Raw genomic sequence first — 19,166 nt, forward strand, 5'->3', positions numbered from 1 at the left:
GTGAAAGGCATCAAGCTTCCACGTGATGGATGGCTTTTGCAAACCCGACATGCGGCGATGTGGTTCATGCCAACAGCAAATATGCACAACTTGATTCGTGCTGATATCTAGACTGAGCCATGTATTCTGCTGCTGTAGCACGACCCTCTTTTGTTGGATATTATGTACTGTTGTTAGTTTGAAGCACTCCTCTGGTTTGAAGGATAGATACCTTCCTGGGATCAAGTGCATCCTAACTCACCTGCGTAGGATGTACTGATAATGATGATGGAGATGCTGTGCAGAAGCCATATATATATATATATATATATATATATATATATATATATATATATATCAGTTAGGCTTCAAGTGCGTACTTGTTAGTTAAACCTATGTATAAATTGTGACACTAAATACGACTAGTAAGTAGTACAGTAGCAGTACTAGTATACGTCGGTCAAATTATTCATCATGTCCACACATTGAATTGACGTGACAACACGCTGCGCGTGAGGTGACACAAGAATCCCGGCGGCGTGTTCGGGTATTCTGGACTTCAGATTTGGAGTACCACTTATCTGTCGAAATCTTTCATCATTCACTTAAAACAGTCGATTGATCATACATTGAGTACCATATAACTGGAATTACCGATGCAAGTCGAAGAAGGATTGGCCGGTGCTGCCGGCTGGCGTCAAGTTCGATCCCACGGATCAGGAGCTGATCGAGCACCTTGAGGCCAAAGTGAGTGCTGACAGCGCGAGATTTCAGTCTCTCATCGATTTGTTCATACCAACCATCGACAGCGAGCATGGCATATGCTACACCCAACCTGAGAAACTTCCAGGTAAGACACCGATCGGCCGTCTACTTGCACAAACATATTCCTTTGTTTATAGCTCTATTTTTCTTTTTAGACGCAAACCTGGTGAAGCAATTACAATTTGACAGTTAATAAAAAGCGAAACAAGTGACTGTAACATGCCAAAGATGTTATGAAAATGCCAACTAGGTACACTAAAATCTGTATTCCACAATACTGCAGATATCACACTGAGTGGCCTAAGGAAGCATTTCTTCTAGCGCAATTCCAGGGCGTTCAAAAGGGGCACGTGGACGCGTCGCAAGATACAGTCGGAGTGCGGCATGCACGCGATGTGGCACAAGACCAGCAATACCTTGCCGGTGATGGTCAACGGCCGGCAGACGGGCAGCAAAAAAGGTTCTGGTGCTGCACACCAACAAGAACTTCGACCAGCAGAGTACCAACTGGGTGATGCACCAGTACCACCTCGGGGACCTGGAGCAAGAGAAGGAGCGGGAGCTGGTCCTCTGCAAGATTTTCTACCAGACGAACACTAGGGCCAGGAGTAAAAAGATTATAAGTTAGTTTGGTATTGGTAGTTGTACTACCTTGTCGTCCGCAAGTTGGTATTGTCGTTAACGATCTTTTGGTATGAACTTGCATTTGCTTCCAACCATCATGCCGAGGGTCGACGTGGATATAAAGCTGAATCATTTGTTTCGAAACGAATTTTCAGGCACCTGATTTTTATTTGATGGGTAGCATAAGCACCCGCCGTTTGAATTCCCAGTTCTCCATTTTTTTTGAAACAAGTGCATGCACTTATTATCACGATAAAAAAACAATATCCGTGTTGCATCCCAGTTATCAGTCTGTACTTGCAGAATTCTCTCGTTTATTGAGCACGTATATTGTTTTTTCAGGTCGAGCAAGTTTCAACTGGGTTGTAGACTGCCCAGGGTTGGTTTTGTTTTTAACAGGCCCAGCCCATGACGACAATGGGGCACAAAGATCTAGCAGGTATCTACTGGCCTCTGGCCCGCCAGCGTTAGTTATATTTTGTCTTACAACATCCGCAGGCAGTTTTTTTTACTGAATCAAACACACAGCCCAGTTCTATTTTCCTCTTGAAACGCATGTCCTACATCCGTTTTCTAATCTCTACCTATAGTTTTACTAGTTCATATACACGTGTCATTATATTGAAAACACATAAAATTCCCTTTTCATATTTACATCCTTATTTTTGTTGTTTTTTCCCACCCAGCGCTGATTTTTTTACCACTGGTTTTCCCTTAAACCAACTCAATTGTCCCACGTCTTATTTGCTTACAAAAACAAAATGATTTTTTTGGCAAATCAATAAGTTCTTAAAAAAATGTTTATCATTTCGGGATTACAACAGTTCGGACTCCACCGAAATATGCAAAATAAGGTTGAACTTTTTGACCGTGGTCCTGGGCAGAAAATGGGCTGTAATAAATTACTTAAGAATTCGCAAATGGGCTGAAAATTATAAAAAATAGCAAATGGGCTTTATGTTGTCTGCCACAGATTTGGAGGCTGACTTGTGGGCCTACTAAGTTCATGCGTACACAAGGTTTCTCAAAAAAGAAACTTAGTCAACAATCGACTCTACCAGCGTCACACCGTTAGATGTCAATCTAACGGCAATCGTGCTTCTTCAGTCTCTGATCTTCCTGCCCCAGCCGCCCAAACCAGCGCCGTCGGAACCGCCTGCTCCCGCCTCCCGTGGCCGGCAGTGCTGCCGGGCAGGCCTCACGGCCCCATCATACTCGCATCCCTGGCCTGTCTATCCCTCTACTCACCCACACCTCCTGTTATTTTCCGGCGACGGCAGCCGAACCAGTCAACCCTCGTACTCTCCACCGCGTGGGCAGCCACTGCCGTGTCTTCCCCGGCTCCGTGTCGTTCCCTTCGTAGGCCTCGCCGTCGTCCACCGCCCTGGTGCTCTCGGCGCGGCGTGGTCAACGATGTCCATCCAACGGCCGTAGTGCTTCTTCAACCTCTGGTCTTCTTGCCCCAGCCGCCCAAAGCAGCGCTGGTCGTGCCGCATGCTCCTGCCTCCCGTGGCCGGCTGTGCTACCGCGGAGGCCTCATCGTCCCCATACTACTCCCACCGCTGGCCAGGCCATCCCTCCACTCACCCACTCCCCCTGTTATTCTGCAGCGACGGCAGCCTCACACCGCAGTCGAACCAGTGAACCCTCGTACTCCTCTCCGCGTGGGCATCCACGGCCGCGTATCCCCCGGCTCCGCGTCGTCCCCTTCCCAGGCCTCGCCGTCGTCCACCGCCGTGGAGCTCTCGGCGCGGCGTGGTCAATGTGGTCAACGACCGACTTATATCGGAAGAGTACTGTACGTGGAGAGGCTAACAGCTGGGTCCACGGCAGCCGCAAGGAAGTGCCTCTTTATTACGTGCAAAATAATTATTCCTCCACCTGATAGCAGGGACCCACCGGATGGGCCACCAGTATTTCGCGGAAAAAACGTTTCCCCCTGGCTGCTGGGACCCACCGAAAGGGCCTGTGTATTTCGCGAAAAAAACGTTACCGCCGCTGACAGCTCGGACCCACCAGCTATATCTTCGCACGCAAGGAAGTGCCTCCTTATTACGCACACAAAAATGAATACTCCCCTGTTAGCTGGGACCCAGTATAGTGGCAGGCTGACTTGTGGGCCTACTAAGTTGACGGGGACGGAGGGCTTTGTCAACTTAGTCAATATGCACGATTCTAGCTCCAGTGACCGTACGATGTCCATCCAACGGCCGTAGTGCTTCTTCAACCTCTGGTCTTCTAGCTCCAGCCGCCCAAACCAGCGCCGGTCGTGCCTCGTGCTCCTGCCTCCCGTGGCCGGCTGCGATGCGGCGGAGGCCTCACCGCCCCCTACTACTCCCACCGCTGGCCAGGCCATCCCTCTACTCACCCACACCCCCTGTTATTCTGCGGCGACGGCAGCCTCACACCGCAGCGAACCAGTGAACCCTCGTACTCCTCTACGCGTGGGCATCCACTGCCGCGTCTTCCCCGGCTCTGCGTCGTCCCCTTCCTAGGCCTCGCCGCCGTCCACCACCCTGGTGCTCTCAGCGCGGCGTGGTCAACGTGGTCAAGGAACGGCTTCCATCGGACGTGGACTGTACGTGGAGAGGCTGACAGCTGGGTCCACGGCCACAGTAAGGAAGTGCCTCCTTATTACGTGCAAAATAATTATTCCTCCACCTGACAGCGGGGACCCACAGGACGGGCCACCGTATTTCACGAAAAAAACGTTTCCCCCCTGACTGCTGGGACCCACCAGCTACACCTTCGCACGCAAGGAAGTGCGTCTGGGCAAAAAAAACAAAACGATTCGCCCCCTCACTGCTGGGACCCACCAGCTACATCTTCGCACGCAAGGAAGTGCCTGACAGTCGGGACCCACCTGGTCGAAGCGTACGTAGCATTGTCATTCTGGTCGCAAACGTGTACGTACATATATACTGGTGGATGTAGAGGCGCGCACGTGTCGTAGTAGAGGCGCGTACGTGTCGTAGTAGAGGCGCGCACGTAGCATGTACACGTACGTACAGCGGTCAGGGTGCAAGAAAGAAAATACGACCACGTATGTGTACATACGGGCGGGGTCTCGAACGCCTACTCGCGCATACGTACGGCCAGGGCTCGTGTACATGGCTGGGTCGGAACGGAGAAGCAGCGTCGTCGTCGTGTTCATGGGGAGGCAACAGAATGCGTCGTGTTCATGGGGAGGCAACGGAATGCGTCGTGTTCATGGGGAGGCAACGGAATGTGTCGTGTTCATCGGGAGGCAACAAAACGCGTGGGAGCCAACCGGCCGGGTCGGAATGGAATGCGTGGTCGTGTTCATCGGGAGGGCTTGGACGGAACAGGCGATGGAAACGAGGCATGGCGTACTGCAGAACGGAGGAAACGGACCTCCTATGGTCGAAACGGGGGTCCTGTTGATCGGGAGGGGTGTGGCGTACCGCAAAACGGAGAAAACGGACCTCCTACGGTCGAAACGGGGGTCCTGTTGATCGGGAGGGGTGTGGCGTACCGCAAAACGGAGGAAACGGACCTCCTACAGTCGAAACGGGGGTCCTGTTGATCGGGACACTACTAGGAAAAGGGCTATAGATAATATGGACACTAATGGCGCACCACACATGTGGTGCGCCACTACTATATACTAATGGCGCACCATGTGTTGGTGCGCCATTAGTGTCCAAATACTAATGGCGCACCACATCCACGGTGCGCCACTAGTAATTTTGTTTCAATTTTTTTTCAAATTGTTTTTTTAAACTACTAATGGCGCACCGTGGGGTGGTGCGCCATTACTAGTTGAACTAGTAATGGCGCACCACTCCCATGGTGCGCCATTAGTAACTTGGCCCATTCCACCGAATGCACCCCCCCCCCCCCCCCGTGGACCGCCTTTTCAGTTTTAAAAAAAATAAAAGAAATTGATGGAAATGTCAAAAAAATAAAAGAAAATAAGTTTCCCATGTGATATGTGGTCTACTTGTTGGGAAAATTTACAAATATGAATTTCGACTTTATTTGCAAAATCTCTCTGGAATTTGTAAAATGGGCATAACTTTTGCATACGAACTCGGATTAAAAAGTTTTATATATGAACTCGGATCCGAAAAGATACCCCGTTAAACATTTTCAAAATCCTCAAAAACCTAACAGAAAAAAGTTACGGGGCTTTCAAGATCTAGAGGCAAAAAAATTCAAAAAATTTCAAACTTACTAGTGGCGCACCGTTTGCTAGGTGCGCCACTAGTAACAGAAAAAAATATTGGTTTCGAATTTTTTTTTGATTTTTTTTTTCAAAAAATGATACGTAATATGACAGGGAAGTTTGAAATATTTTTCAAAATTTCATCATACTCATGAATATGAACAAAGTCGTAAACATCAACAAGGTTTAATAGAATTGATATGATAGATATATCAACAAGTGGCTGTTAAGTGAGGTGGTGCTGGGGTTGGATAGAACTGCGAGGTTAAGCGTGCTCGGGTTGTAGTAGTGTGAGGATGGGTGACCTTTTGGGAAGTTTGACCACTTAGTGCGATTTGACTTGAGATTAAGCATATTGACCCGAGATTAAGCCATAGTGACCCGAGATTAAAAAAAAATTCGAAGTCATTACTGGAAAAATATTTGAAAAAAAATTGTTACTAATGGCGCACTTCTATGTGGTGCGCCATTACTAAGTCAGATAGTAATGGCGCACCGTGGGCTATACTAATGGCGCACTGCCTGGTGCGCCATTAATATCTGGTATACTAATGGCGCACCCGTGGTGCGCCATTAGTAAAAAATACTAGTGGCGTGGTACTAGTGGCGCACCAGTAGTGCGCCATTAGTAGGCAAAACTGGTGCGCCACTAGTAGGCCTTTTCCTAGTAGTGGGAGGGGTGTGGCGTACCGCAAAACGAACGAAACGGACCTCCTACGGTCGAAACGGGGGTCCTGTTCATCGGGAGGGGTGTGGCGTACCGCAAAACGGACGAAACGGACCTCCTACGGTCGAAACGGGGGTCCTGTTCATCGGGAGGGGTGTGGCGTACCGCAAAACGGACGAAACGGACCTCCTACGGTCGAAACGGGGGTCCTGTTCATCGGGAGGGGTGTGGCGTACCACAAAACGGGACTCCACGGGATACTGTTCATCTCCATCGTCGACCTCCTCCAGCCTCCACGGGCTACCGTCGACCTCCTCCAGCCTCCACGGGCTCCTGTTCATCCAGCCTCCACCATACGCTACTCCACCGGCTACTGTTCAACCACCCCTCCACCGTCTACAGTTCATCCAGCCCTCCACACCACGGGGTCCTGTTCAACCACCCCTCCACGGGCACCCCTCCACCGTCTACTGTTTATCCAGCCCTCCACACCACGGGGTCCTGTTCATCCAGAGGCAACGCCACCGCTCACTGTTCATCCAACCCCCCCCCCCCCCCCGCAACGCTCACTGTTCATCCAATCGATCGGCTGCAGTTAGCAGCAGTAACGAAGGAATCGCTCGATCGGGTTCAGTTAACAGCCATCGATCGATCGCTCGGGTTCAGTAACGCATGGCCTGCAGTGCAATCGCTCGGGTTCAGTTAGAGCCCAACGCCTCGCTCGGGTTCAGTTAGAGCCAACGCCTCGCACACACGCGCGTACGTGTACGAGAGAAACGCGCATCGCTCGGCCCCCGACCTCCCACCGTAACCGGGAACTCCCTGAATTTTTCCTCGCCCTCGCTTCTACCACGGTTTTTTCCGTCACGGACGGCCCAAAGAATGTCATGCAGCTGCGTCTCCGACCCGCCCAGGACGAAAAGCCCAATTTCTGTCATGATTTTTTGTCATAGAAGTAGGAGCCCACCACATCTATGATGATACCGGGTTTTGTCACAATTATCGTCATAGAAGTGTCATATGTATGACAGAAAAAAAATTCGTTCGGCCCAAAATGTCACGGATGTGTCTTTTTTTGTAGTGCATTTGCTTGAAATATTAACTTCAACTCCTGGAACATCTCATATGCTCCATGACGTTCAAAACGTCGTTGAAGACCCGGTTCTAAGTCGTAAAGCATGGCACACTGAACTATCGAGTAGTCATCAGCTTTGCTCTGCCAGACGTTCATAACATCTGGTGTTGCTCCTGCAGCAGGTCTGGCACCCAGCGGTGCTTCCAGGACGTAATTCTTCTGTGCAGCAATGAGGATAATCCTCAAGTTACGGACCCAGTCCGTGTAATTGCTACCATCATCTTTCAACTTCGCTTTCTCAAGGAACGCATTAAAATTCAACGGAACAACGGCACGGGCCATCTATCTACAATCAACATAGACAAGCAAAATACTATCATGTACTAAGTTCATGATAAATTTAAGTTCAATTAATCATATTACTTAAGAACTCTCACTTAGATAGACATCCCTCTAATCCTCTAAGTGATCACGTGATCCAAATCAACTAAACCATGTCCGATCATCACGTGAGATGGAGTAGTTTCAATGGTGAACATCACTATGTTGATCATATCTACTATATGATCCACGCTCGACCTTTCGGTCTCCGTGTTCCGAGGCCATATCTGTTATATGCTAGGCTCGTCAAGTTTAACCTGAGTATTCCGCGTGTGCAACTGTTTTGCACCCGTTGTATTTGAACGTAGAGCCTATCACACCCGATCATCACGTGGTGTCTCAGCACGAAGAACTTTCGCAACGGTGCATACTCAGGGAGAACACTTATACTTTGATAATTTAGTGAGAGATCATCTTAAAATGCTACCATCAATCAAAGCAAGATAAGATGCATAAAAGATAAACATCACATGCAATCAATATAAGTGATATGATATGGCCATCATCATCTTGTGCTTGTGATCTCCATCTCCGAAGCACCGTCATGATCACCATCGTCACCGGCGCGACACCTTGATCTCCATCGTAGCATCGTTGTCGTCTCGCCAATCTTATGCTTCTACGACTATCGCTACCGCTTAGTGATAAAGTAAAGCATTACAGGGCGATTGCATTGCATACAACAAAGCGACAACCATATGGCTCCTGCCAGTTGTCGATAACTCGGTTACAAAACATGATCATCTCATACAATAAAATTTAGCATCATGTCTTGACCATATCACATCATAACATGCCCTGCAAAAACAAGTTAGACGTCCTCTACTTTGTTGTTGCAAATTTTACGTGGCTGCTACGGGCTTAGAAGAACCGTTCTTACCCACGCATCAAAACCTCAACGATAGTTTGTCAAGTTGGTGCTGTTTTAACCTTCACAAGGACCGGGCGTAGACACACTCGGTTCAACTAAAGTTGGAGAAACTGACACCCGCCAGCCACCTGTGTGCAAAGCACGTCGGTAGAACCAGTCTCGCGTAAGCGTACGCGTAATGTCGGTCCGGGCCGCTTCATCCAACAATACCGCCGAACCAAAGTATGACATGCTGGTAAGCAGTATGACTTATATCGCCCACAACTCACTTGTGTTCTACTCGTGCATATGACATCTACGCATAAAACCAGGCTCGGATGCCACTGTTGGGGAACGTAGTAATTTCATAATTTTCCTACGCACACGCAAGATCATGGTGATGCATAGCAACGAGAGGGAAGAGTGTTGTCCACGTACCCTCGTAGACCGAAAGCGGAAGCGTTAGTACAACGCGGTTGATGTAGTCGTACGTCTTCACGATCCGACCGATCAAGTACCGAACGCACGGCACCTCCGAGTTCAGCACACGTTCAGCCCGATGACGTCCCTCGAACTCCGATCCAGCCGAGTGTTGAGGGAGAGTTTCATCAGCACGACGGCGTGGTGACGATGATGATGTTCTACCGACGCAGGGCTTCGCCTAAGCACCGCTACAGTATTATCGAGGTGGACTATGGTGGAGGAGGGCACCGCACACGGCTAAAAGATCAACAGATCAATTGTTGTGTCTCTAGGGTGCCCCCTTGCCCCCGTATATAAAGGAGCAAGGGGGGAGAGGCGGCCGGCCAGGAGGGGCGCGCCAGGAGGAGTCCTACTCCCACCGGGAGTAGGACTCCCTCCCTTTTCCTTGTTGGATTAGGAGTGGAGAGGGAAGGAGAGAGAGGGGGGAAGGAAAGGGGGGGGCGCCGCCCCCCTCCTTGTCCAATTCGGACTGGGGGGAGGGGCGCACGGCTGCCCCTTGGCCGCCTCTCCTCTTTCACCAATTGGGCCCATGAGGCCCAATAACCTCTGGGGGGGTTCCGGTAACCCCCCCGGTACTCCAGTATATATCCGATAACCCCCGGAACCATTCCGGTGTCCGAATATAGTCGTCCAATATATCAATCTTCATGTCTCGACCATTTCGAGACTCCTCGTCATGTCCGTGATCACATCCGGGACTCCGAACTACCTTCGGTACATCAAAACATATAACTCATAATATAACTGTCATCGAAACTTTAAGCTTGCGGACCCTACGGGTTCGAGAACTATGTAGACATGACCGAGACACGTCTCCGGCCAATAACCAATAGCGGAACCTGGATGCTCATATTGGCTCCCACATATTCTACGAAGATCTTTATCGGTCAGACCGCATAACAACATACGTTGTTCCCTTTGTCATCGGTATGTTACTTGCCCGAGATTCGATCGTCGGTATCTCAATACCTAGTTCAATCTCGTTACCGGCAAGTCCCGCAACTAACTCATTAGTTACAATGCTTGCAAGGCTTAAGTGATGTGCATTACCGAGTGGGCCCAGAGATACCTCTCCGACAATCGGAGTGACAAATCCTAATCTTGAAATACGCCAACCCAACAAGTACCTTTGGAGACACCTGTAGAGCACCTTTATAATCACCCAGTTACGTTGTGACGTTTGATAGCACACAAAGTGTTCCTCCGGTAAACGGGAGTTACATAATCTCATAGTCATAGGAACATGTATAAGTCATGAAGAAAGCAATAGCAGAATACTAAACGATCGTGTGCTAAGCTAACAGAATGGGTCAAGTCAATCACGTCATTCTCCTAATGATGTGATCCCGTTAATCAAATGACAACTCATGTCAATGGCTAGGAAACATAACCATCTTTGATTAACGAGCTAGTCAAGTAGAGGCATACTAGTGACACTCTGTTTGTCTATGTATTCACACAAGTATTATGTTTCCGGTTAATACAATTCTAGCATGAATAATAAACATTTATCATGATATAAGGAAATAAATAATAACTTTATTATTGCCTCTAGGGCATATTTCCTTCACCTTCACCAGCAACCACGAGGCGAAGACCGAGAAACTCTCTAGAGAGAATCCCTTGATCAGTCTGAGCCAATGGGGAGGTCGAGGAGGGTGACAGCGGATTGAAATTCTCGACGTTCGCCTGTCGCCGCTGTGAGTACTGGAACCCTAGGGAGAGGGGAATACCCATAGGTACATCATCCATGTGCCAACATATGGCCGATGTTTAACGCCGACAAAAGCAGATGGGTCAAGGCATATATGATCTGATAGCCTTGTCTGCACGACATTACTCATCAAAAAACAAATAAAGCAACACATAACCTAGCACACTATATAAAACTACCAAACCTTCTATTTCTTTTATTTTCTTTTCCTTTTTCCCTCTTTTATTTCCTTTTAGTTTTCTTTTTTACGGATAGCAAACTTTTTCAAATATTATAACCTAGTAAACACTAGAAAAACATACAACTATTTTTTCTAATTTTTTTACACTAACTAACTAGCAATTCACAAGCAACAACTTAATATATCTAGTTAGCTAACTAATACTCCCTTCGTTCCATAATGCAGTGCTTATAGATTTTTTTTGAAAAGTCAAACCTCACAATCTTTGACCATGTTTGTGGAGAAAAATATTTAATCTAAAATGACAAACATATATCATTAGATTCATCATAAGATGTAGTTTCATATTTAATTTTTTTGGTATTCTAGATATAAATCGTTTTCTCTATAAATTTTGATCAAAGTTTGCAAAGTTTGACTTTTTGAAAACTATACAAACTACATTATGAAACATAGAGAGCATTAACAATTAACTTACTTGCATTGTAGTTACAAAGCAACCAATTAACTGAACTAACAACTCATTAATATAACAAAAATCACCGTGCCTTAGGGGGTGGCCAGATCCGGTTGCGGGTGTGGGTGGCGGCGGAGGAGGCGGTGTGGTGTCTTTGAAGGACGACACAGGCGGCCGAGGATTGTGGGGTTGTTCAGTAATTAGTCAAAAAGAAAATGTTGCCGTGGATGACCGTAGGCGGCTTGATTTTACTTTTTTTAATAAGATTGTTTTTGAAATGCTGCATATAAAATGAATTTTTGTCAAATGATTAGATGCAAAGCATTGTTTTTTTTCTTGGGAAGATGCAAAAGTAGTGTTCTGTATACACATAACATGCTTAAATGCTTAAATGCTTTCATCACAAGAGTATATTTGGCAGTGTCTGAAGCTGGATGTGTTTATGGACGTGTTTTACATGAGTAATTAGAAAACAAAACTTCCTCATCCAACGGCAAAGATAGGGCTCGGGTTTTTTATTCTCACCCTAAGATTCTAGTCCTGAACAAAGTTTACTCGCAACATGACAAATCAAGGCCACCCGCAAAAAAAAACATGACGAATCAAGACAACTGGGATAGCTAAAGGAGGTGTTGTCATCGCCACTATCTCTGCAGAACTTTGAAATGAAACTTGCATATCTTTTTTTTGAGAATGAAACCTGCATATTTCGGACTGGAGAGAAAACCGTTGTCCTGAGTCGGCCCATTCCGTGAATCGGTCTGGTCGAGGACCAGCAAGGGCCTACCAGGCGACCATTCGGCCCAGTGGCAACCACGTAATTTCAACCGCGCGGCCGAACCCTATATACTCCCTCCCGCTCCCAACCCTACCGCGCCGCCGCCCCCGAAGAAGCCACCCGCCGCCGCCGCCTCCTCCTCCTCCTTGCACGCCCGCCGAGGTTGGTCGCCGGACGCCATGGCTCCCACCAAGAAGTCGGTACGAACCGCACCCCTCTCCCTCCCACTCCCCCTCCCCGTCCTCGGCTCCGAGCTGATTCTGTCCCGAGTGGCTGTGTTTGCGGCTGTGGTCGCCGGCTGACGGATTTCGATTCGATTCCGACTGTGTGCAGAAGAAGAGCACGGAGAACATCAACAACAAGCTGCAGCTGGTGATGAAGAGCGGCAAGTACACGCTCGGCTACAAGACCGTCCTCAAGACGCTCCGGAGCTCCAAGGGTATGTATCGATCGACCCTCTGTTTTTGTCACGCGTCTTGTCTCGGTTCGTCCGATCCGACGTGGTGAATGGCTGGTTACCCCGTTCGTTTGCTGAAATGCGGGGTCAATCGGCTCACAGATCTGTGGCCTGGCTGTTGTGTAGAGTGGAGCTGTTGATGGTTGTCGTTTGGTTATTTGTGTCTGGAACTGCGATTCCGTTAGAAGTTGACAGCTTTAGCTCTACATAGATTGTTTGTAGGATGGTCAATGGCATGCTCTGAATGTTAGGGTGGTCAATGCCATGCCGATTTGGAGCTTAATTACAATGCCATGCCGATTTGGAGCTTAATTACAATGCCATGCTCTGAATGTTGGGATGGTCAATGCAGTAGCCTAGTCTGTAGTGTAGGGTTTTGGATTGGAAACAGAGTGTGAAGTTTTGCTCTTAGGCTTGCCTTTGCTGCCATTTTTTTAATTGATGAATGTAGCTGCCATTTTCTGATTGATCCAAAATGTCACATTATCTCTAGTGCAATGGGAGGTTAAAATGTTTGCTCAGACAATAGAGTTCATGCTACGATAATCACTGTATTGTTTGTATGGAATTTGCATCCTGTAATGGGACTGAAGTTTACCTCTTTGGCTTGCTTTTGCTGTGCCCTAGAGATGAATACAGCGCCCTAGAATAATACCAGCCTCTTTATTAACACTTCCAGGATTTCTTCCATATCTGGGGGACAATGGAGGTTGGGATACTTGTATTTTGCTGTCATTAGTTCCCACTGTTGTGTAGCAATTGTAGGATATTTTTAGGGGAATTTCATGATATATTGGTAATGTGGAATTTGTAGGTGGATTGTGCATTAGTTCCCACCTCTTTGGCTTGCAGTTTGGTGCTTCCTTATGGTCCAGCACTATTCTAATCCAGTAGGTAACCCCAAAGAGATGTTTAAGAAAGGTGGAGATCTGATTTTAGATTTTCAGACTAGACCACGTTCAGGCTATGACTAAACCAACAGTCAATCTGTGTAATGCTTATAACCTTTTTGGGTAACTATTTAAGATTGTCCTTTGTTGGTAGTTAAAACATGAGATGGACTCGTATTATATTGTATTGACTGTTATTTGACATGTGGCACTTTTCAAATAGTCTAATTTGTTTGTTTGCTGTTCAGGGAAGTTGATTATCCTCGCAAACAACTGCCCTCCGCTCAGGAAGTCTGAGATCGAGTACTATGCTATGCTGTCCAAGATCAGCGTTCATCATTTCCATGGAAGTAAGATTATTTGATCCTAGTCTGAAACCTTTTCTCAATGCTTGTTTAACATACGTTGTTTAGCTTGTTTTTATCAAATAATGAATTACGGCCTAATGCTAATGCATGTGTCTTTGTCCCTTTCAGACAATGTGGATCTTGGAACTGCGTGCGGCAAGTACTACCGGGTGTGCTGTTTGAGCATCCTGGACCCTGGTTCGTCCCTGTTAAACTCAAAACTCTTTGCTCATTTGTCATTTGCCGGAGTAACTTGTACTGAGCGTTTACTACGCATGTTTCCAGGTGACTCGGACATCATCACCACCGTTCCTCAGTGAAGACAAGCTTACCTATCCTAGCCTAAGATGATGTAGTGTGGAGAGTCGTGCTTACAAGGTCGATGGCCGTCTCTCGTTATCGAGCCGGAGCTGCCAAATGCAGTTTCAAACCAAACGTGGCTGTTTTTGTAAGGCATTCCTATGGGTTTTGTTTGATGAGATGTTTATTCCTATCGTCTTTTTACTGTGCGCAATTGGATGATTAGTTCTGTCAACATTGTTTTGCCTATGCTCCTCCAGTGAAACGGAACTATAACAACTAGAGTTGCTAAAGTGAAGAATTGCGTGAAACTGGCTGGGTAATGCTTGTGTGATCTTTGCTTTCAGAGATGCGTAAGGCGATAGAACGGTTTTCGTTTAGCCATGGTAGAGTAGACATTGGTTTTGTTTGCGATGAAACAATATCATGAAGCCTGGCACGCTAATTTCACTACCGCCAGAACATTGCAAAGCTAAAGCTTCACCAAACTGACGATGGTGAATTTGTTACCGAGGCTTGTCTCTCTTGCCCAAAGAAATACTCCCACATGTGTGTTCCTTTCCTATTTGTTGATGATGATGCTGGGGCCCATCTCGATGCCGACCCATTACCCGTTTGCCACGAGATATATCCTCAACAATAGTACATGACCAGATTTTTTCTTGAGACATGCACAGGTGTATGGCTGCTGGTCGATTCCTAGAATAGCATCTGGTCCAAAGACGTACACAATTCAGATGGCCACAGCCGTCGGCCTCGGCCATGTATAGTCATGCGTGGTGCTGCTCTGGTGTTTATCTACAAGCTGACCATTTCGGATACATAAGTTGTAATCGTCATCAGAGAAAGTAGTATATTCATTCGTCTCTAGTAAGTGTACTTAGGAAAGGGAAAAATCCGAACACAATATTAGAAGCCGGATAATATCTAGCGTGGTAGAGTCGCTGATGACATAAATTCTTGCTCCAAGCTATAACAGTTTTGGCTTCTCTCGGAAGATGAATTTGAGCTTCCCACCTTCCGACCTGCAGTGGCTAAAGACCGATGAGCAACTTGGCTTTGTACTGTCGACAGAGGTTGAATGTCTTGGTCTTTTGCAGCAAGCTCGCGCATTCTCAACCTCTCCAATCGCAGATGCTGCAATTTCATCTCGACTTGTTTCATAGTAGGTCTTTCTTCACCTCGAAGACGTAAACAGATCTCCGCAACACCGGCTACACCACTAATCTCTTCCTCGGTTGCTTCCTCGAGAACGTGAGCAGCTACAATTTCAGCAAGTGGTTTCTCCCTTATCTCCCAAAGGAAGTAATTGGATAAGTTTTGCTTTAGCCCGGAGTCAGTGGTAAAAATAGGCTCCTTTCGAAGGAGCAACTCCACAAGTACCGCACCAAAACTGTACACATCACTCTTCTCATTTAAAATGCCAGTGTGATAATATTCTGGATCCAAGTACCCAAATGTACCTTGTATATTCGTCATAACATGGGTCTGGTCAATAGGAACCAACCTCGAAGCACCAAAGTCTGATACCTTTGCTGTATAATTCCCATCCAGGAGTATGTTTGTCGACTTCACATCACGATGAAAGATTGATACAGAAGCAGCTGAATGAAGGTAAGAAAGTGCTCCAGCTGCTTCTATAGCAATTCTTAAGCAATCATCCCACGACAAGGAAGAGTTGCTGTTTGGATTATGAAGAACACCAAATAATGAACCATTAGGTATGAAGTCATACACCAATAGTGGGACCTCAGTCTCAAGGCAACATCCGAAGAGCTTCACAATATTTCGGTGGTTTATCTGTGAGAGAATAGCAACCTCGTTGATGAACTGAGTAATCTCAATTTGTGCTATGACTTTAGACTTTTTAATGGCCACTACACGTTGATCAGATAAGATGCCTTTGTATACCATGCCATGCCCTCCGCGGCCAACTATACGTGTAGGGTCAAAGTTATTTGTTGCCTTCTCTAACTCTGCCAGTGAGAAAATCTTGGTTGTGTCATTTGCATTTTCATCTCCTGAAATAAGCTGTTCCAGGAGAAGTCCTTGGTTCGTTCTAAAATACTTCCTTCTAAGTTTCTTTTGGATGCCTCTTTTCCATCTCCGGACAATAAAATTTGCACTTAAGATGAAGAGTAGAATGCCAGAGGCAACGCTGATCCCAATAGCGATACCTGCAATGAGTATGCTCTTCAGTATTTTGTTATCTTTCATGTCATCTAGCTCATGATAGGGAACCGATTTTTATCTTATATCTCACCTAGTGGAAGACTTTGCCCTTTCGTCGATTTACACATCAGTGTCTGGCACTCGTCAACGTCTGCAACCAACCGTACCAGTATTGTCAATTTGTCATAGGGGAGTTGCATCCAAATCTGAACATTTTACCAAAGCAGATACAGTTAAGAAACAGAGATTACCTTGACACCCATTCGTGGTATATGGATTCCCGTCGAAGCCTGTTACACATGTGCAACGGTAACCAAGTGGGCCTCCTCTTTCAGAGTAAACAACGCCCAAGCATGTACTATTTGTGCTAACGCATGCATATCCTGATACGTTCTGTTGTGCTTCTTGGCATGTTAAATTTGCAACTGCCCAGTGCAGAGAAGCGGATTGCCCGGAAGAACTAGAGCTGTACAGTTGAGGTCCTTCAGATATACTCATCATCCTGTCGTCAAATGGTGTTTCGTAGTAAACATCCAATAGCCCCTCATTAATATTTATGTACTTCACAGTGGGCACGATTATTGTCGGACCGCTGTTGAATTGCAGCGTAGACGTTGTAGGATTTGTACAGTTGAGCTGAAATAACTTCCTTCCAAAACAACCGTATTCTATGCCAAAGGGAAAAGGAACACTAATATTCCCACACATCCTGGAGCAATTATTCCTCCGTTGATACGGATCGAAACCTTAGAAAGTATAAGAAAAACTTCAGTGCATTCGTCTTGAGTACAACTCTAAAAGAAAATCTAAAGTTGTGCCAAAACAACTGGTCACATGGTGAAGCCACTAGATATTTTCAACAAAAAGAAAGGAAGAATGTGTGCGGTCACATTGTTTTTGGGTCTATTGACCGACCGAAACTATGATTATAATTTTGATATTCTTGTCTTAAACCTATTTTAAAGACTAAACTAGACATAAGAAAGTAACACTCTTGGGAAAAAAGGAAGAAGGTATAACAAATAGTCCCTCCGTAACTTGATATAAGATGTTTTTTGAGACTATCTCACAGTGTCAAAAAACGTCTTATATTAAGTTATAGAGGCCATATAGATAAGGAATGAATGAAGAGTACTTTTAACATGCTCCCTCTTACCCCTTCTTTTCATATGAGAGGTAAGAACGTAAGAGTAAATCTGATCACTACTTAATCAAATCAAGGGCTCAGATCTATTATGGACTCTTACCTCTCATGTGAAAAGGGGAAGTAAGAGGGAGCATGATAAAATTTGCCATGAATAAAATAAGCAATTTAAGGCAAGAGACATTGTTAACAAAGTTCAGAAACCCGACTGCACACGCTATAAAACCACAAATATCTTTGATACTTTGACCGGAGGTGGGAGTAATTACCTCTATCACGGGAGCAGCCATCCAGTATATAGGGATTGCCTTGGTAACCACTATCGCAGAAACAGAGATAGCCGAGAAATGATAACTCGTTGGACTGTGTATATCCGCTGTGGTTGCTGCGACATGCATAGTCTGACCTATTTTGCAAGCTGCCGGCCGATGATTGTTGATCGTCTCGTATTACCCAGGACAGAGCAGCGTGATCACTGGTTATATTAATTGTATCCCACAGGAGGCCACGGGTACTCTTTCCCTCCAGTTTCAGCTTCCCTATCCTCCGACGGACAAATCTGAATTGGAGGCTGGTGACCATGTTCTCGATGACGACGGAGCAGCATCCTGTACCGTTGCAGGTCTGTCTAGCCACCGCATCCGTGATGCCTTCTGTAGGGCATGTCACTGTACAACTCCCCACCATCGTGTTGGAGGAACGTTCGAGCATGTAGGCGTCGAAGTTGCAGCCTGTTATGTTGAGTATGATGACCGGAAGAAAAAGAAAAGATTTCCCAGGAAACCAGGATATGTTGTACACGTCGGCGTCAGATCTCAAGGAGATGACATGGGAAAATGCTGCAAGAAAATCCGTGTTCTGATCTGTACCAGAGACATCGGAGATGATCTCCGTGACTCCGTCTTGCAAGAAAAGCCTGGGAGCAGCAGCCTGCGCGGAGCTGTTCTCGACGCAGCGAAGGTCGAAGTCCGGCTGCCGGGAGCAGCCGGATCCGATGCCGAAAGGGTAGTCGATGCTCAGGTTGCCACAACTCCTTGGACAATCGGCGAGCGTGGCAGTGGAAGGAACCACCCTGTTCGCTTCTTGGCTTCTTTGTAAACCCACCGTTGTCGCCGGCCGGAGCAACAGCAGTGCGAGCACAAAGCGGAGTGCCTCGGGGAGCTTCATCTTCACCGCAGAGTATTTCGGTCTTGGGGAAACAGATGCGTCTATAGAAAGGCTAATTTTTGATTGGCATGGCCTTTCATGGTGTGCTTTATGGAGAGTTTATTCTTCCGCTCTATCCTCACAAACACAGTACAAACACCGACGCTCACAAATATGTCCGTGGCCAGTTTAGGATGCCGGGTTGGGTCACATTTTTATGACCGGAAACTGACCGGCTTCATTCGGTTAGTTTGAGTGAAGCTGTAGATGCTCTAGCATTAGGTGTGTTGTCTATACCGAGTCGGTTCGCGAGCCAATTAGTGCATAAGAGCCAAGGGACTTGACATTATTAGCTGTGTTTAAATCATTTTTTGATCTTTGAAAGGAAATTCTGCACATATATTGTGTAAATGTAGCGCACTATGTTGGCAAAAATGGAACGTGTAGCACATTCAACCCATATTCTACATTGTAGCACTTTTGTGGTTATTTTTGAAAGAGCGGCACCATCGCAAAAGTAAATAAAAACAAAAACCGGAAAACAAAAACAATGAGCCGCTCAGTCCT

The 19,166-nt window shown here is 46.5% G+C and overlaps 2 protein-coding genes across 2 annotated transcripts; one reads left to right on the plus strand and one right to left on the minus strand.

Moving 5' to 3' along the window:
• The first annotated feature begins 12,198 nt into the window (after positions 1-12,198).
• Positions 12,199-14,448, plus strand: LOC109761885 (large ribosomal subunit protein eL30). The gene is made up of 5 exons (XM_020320698.4): positions 12,199-12,343; positions 12,477-12,582; positions 13,739-13,840; positions 13,967-14,035; positions 14,123-14,448. Exons 1-5 carry the CDS (start codon positions 12,323-12,325, stop codon positions 14,155-14,157), a joined length of 333 nt encoding a protein of 110 aa, XP_020176287.1. The 5' UTR covers positions 12,199-12,322; the 3' UTR covers positions 14,158-14,448.
• Positions 14,449-14,930: 482 nt separating this feature from the next.
• LOC109761884 (wall-associated receptor kinase-like 8) lies at positions 14,931-18,839 on the minus strand. Its single transcript, XM_020320697.4, has 4 exons — positions 17,723-18,839; positions 16,561-17,055; positions 16,401-16,460; positions 14,931-16,314 (listed from the first exon to the last, which is right to left on the minus strand). The coding sequence occupies exons 1-4, from the start codon at positions 18,618-18,620 to the stop codon at positions 15,065-15,067; spliced, it is 2,703 nt and encodes a 900-aa protein (XP_020176286.1). The 5' UTR covers positions 18,621-18,839; the 3' UTR covers positions 14,931-15,064.
• Positions 18,840-19,166: the final 327 nt, after the last annotated feature.

This window comes from Aegilops tauschii, chromosome 7, assembly GCF_002575655.3.
Source record: "Aegilops tauschii subsp. strangulata cultivar AL8/78 chromosome 7, Aet v6.0, whole genome shotgun sequence".
Lineage (NCBI taxonomy): Eukaryota > Viridiplantae > Streptophyta > Magnoliopsida > Poales > Poaceae > Aegilops > Aegilops tauschii.

What these genes read in the sequence shown, in the direction of transcription:
- LOC109761885 (XM_020320698.4), top strand. Translation starts at nt 12,323, where the DNA reads ATGGCTCCCACCAAGAAGTCG. An exon ending in TGGCTCCCACCAAGAAGTCG is followed by an intron (nt 12,344 to 12,476) that starts GTACGAACCGCA and finishes GACTGTGTGCAG; the next exon opens with AAGAAGAGCACGGAGAACAT. An exon ending in GACGCTCCGGAGCTCCAAGG is followed by an intron (nt 12,583 to 13,738) that starts GTATGTATCGAT and finishes TTTGCTGTTCAG; the next exon opens with GGAAGTTGATTATCCTCGCA.
- LOC109761884 (XM_020320697.4), bottom strand. Translation starts at nt 18,620, where the DNA reads ATGAAGCTCCCCGAGGCACTCCGCTTTGTGCTCGCACTGCTGTTGCTC. An exon ending in TGGCTGCTCCCGTGATAGAG is followed by an intron (nt 17,056 to 17,722) that starts GTAATTACTCCC and finishes ATACTTTCTAAG; the next exon opens with GTTTCGATCCGTATCAACGG. An exon ending in AGGGCAAAGTCTTCCACTAG is followed by an intron (nt 16,315 to 16,400) that starts GTGAGATATAAG and finishes TACTCATTGCAG; the next exon opens with GTATCGCTATTGGGATCAGC.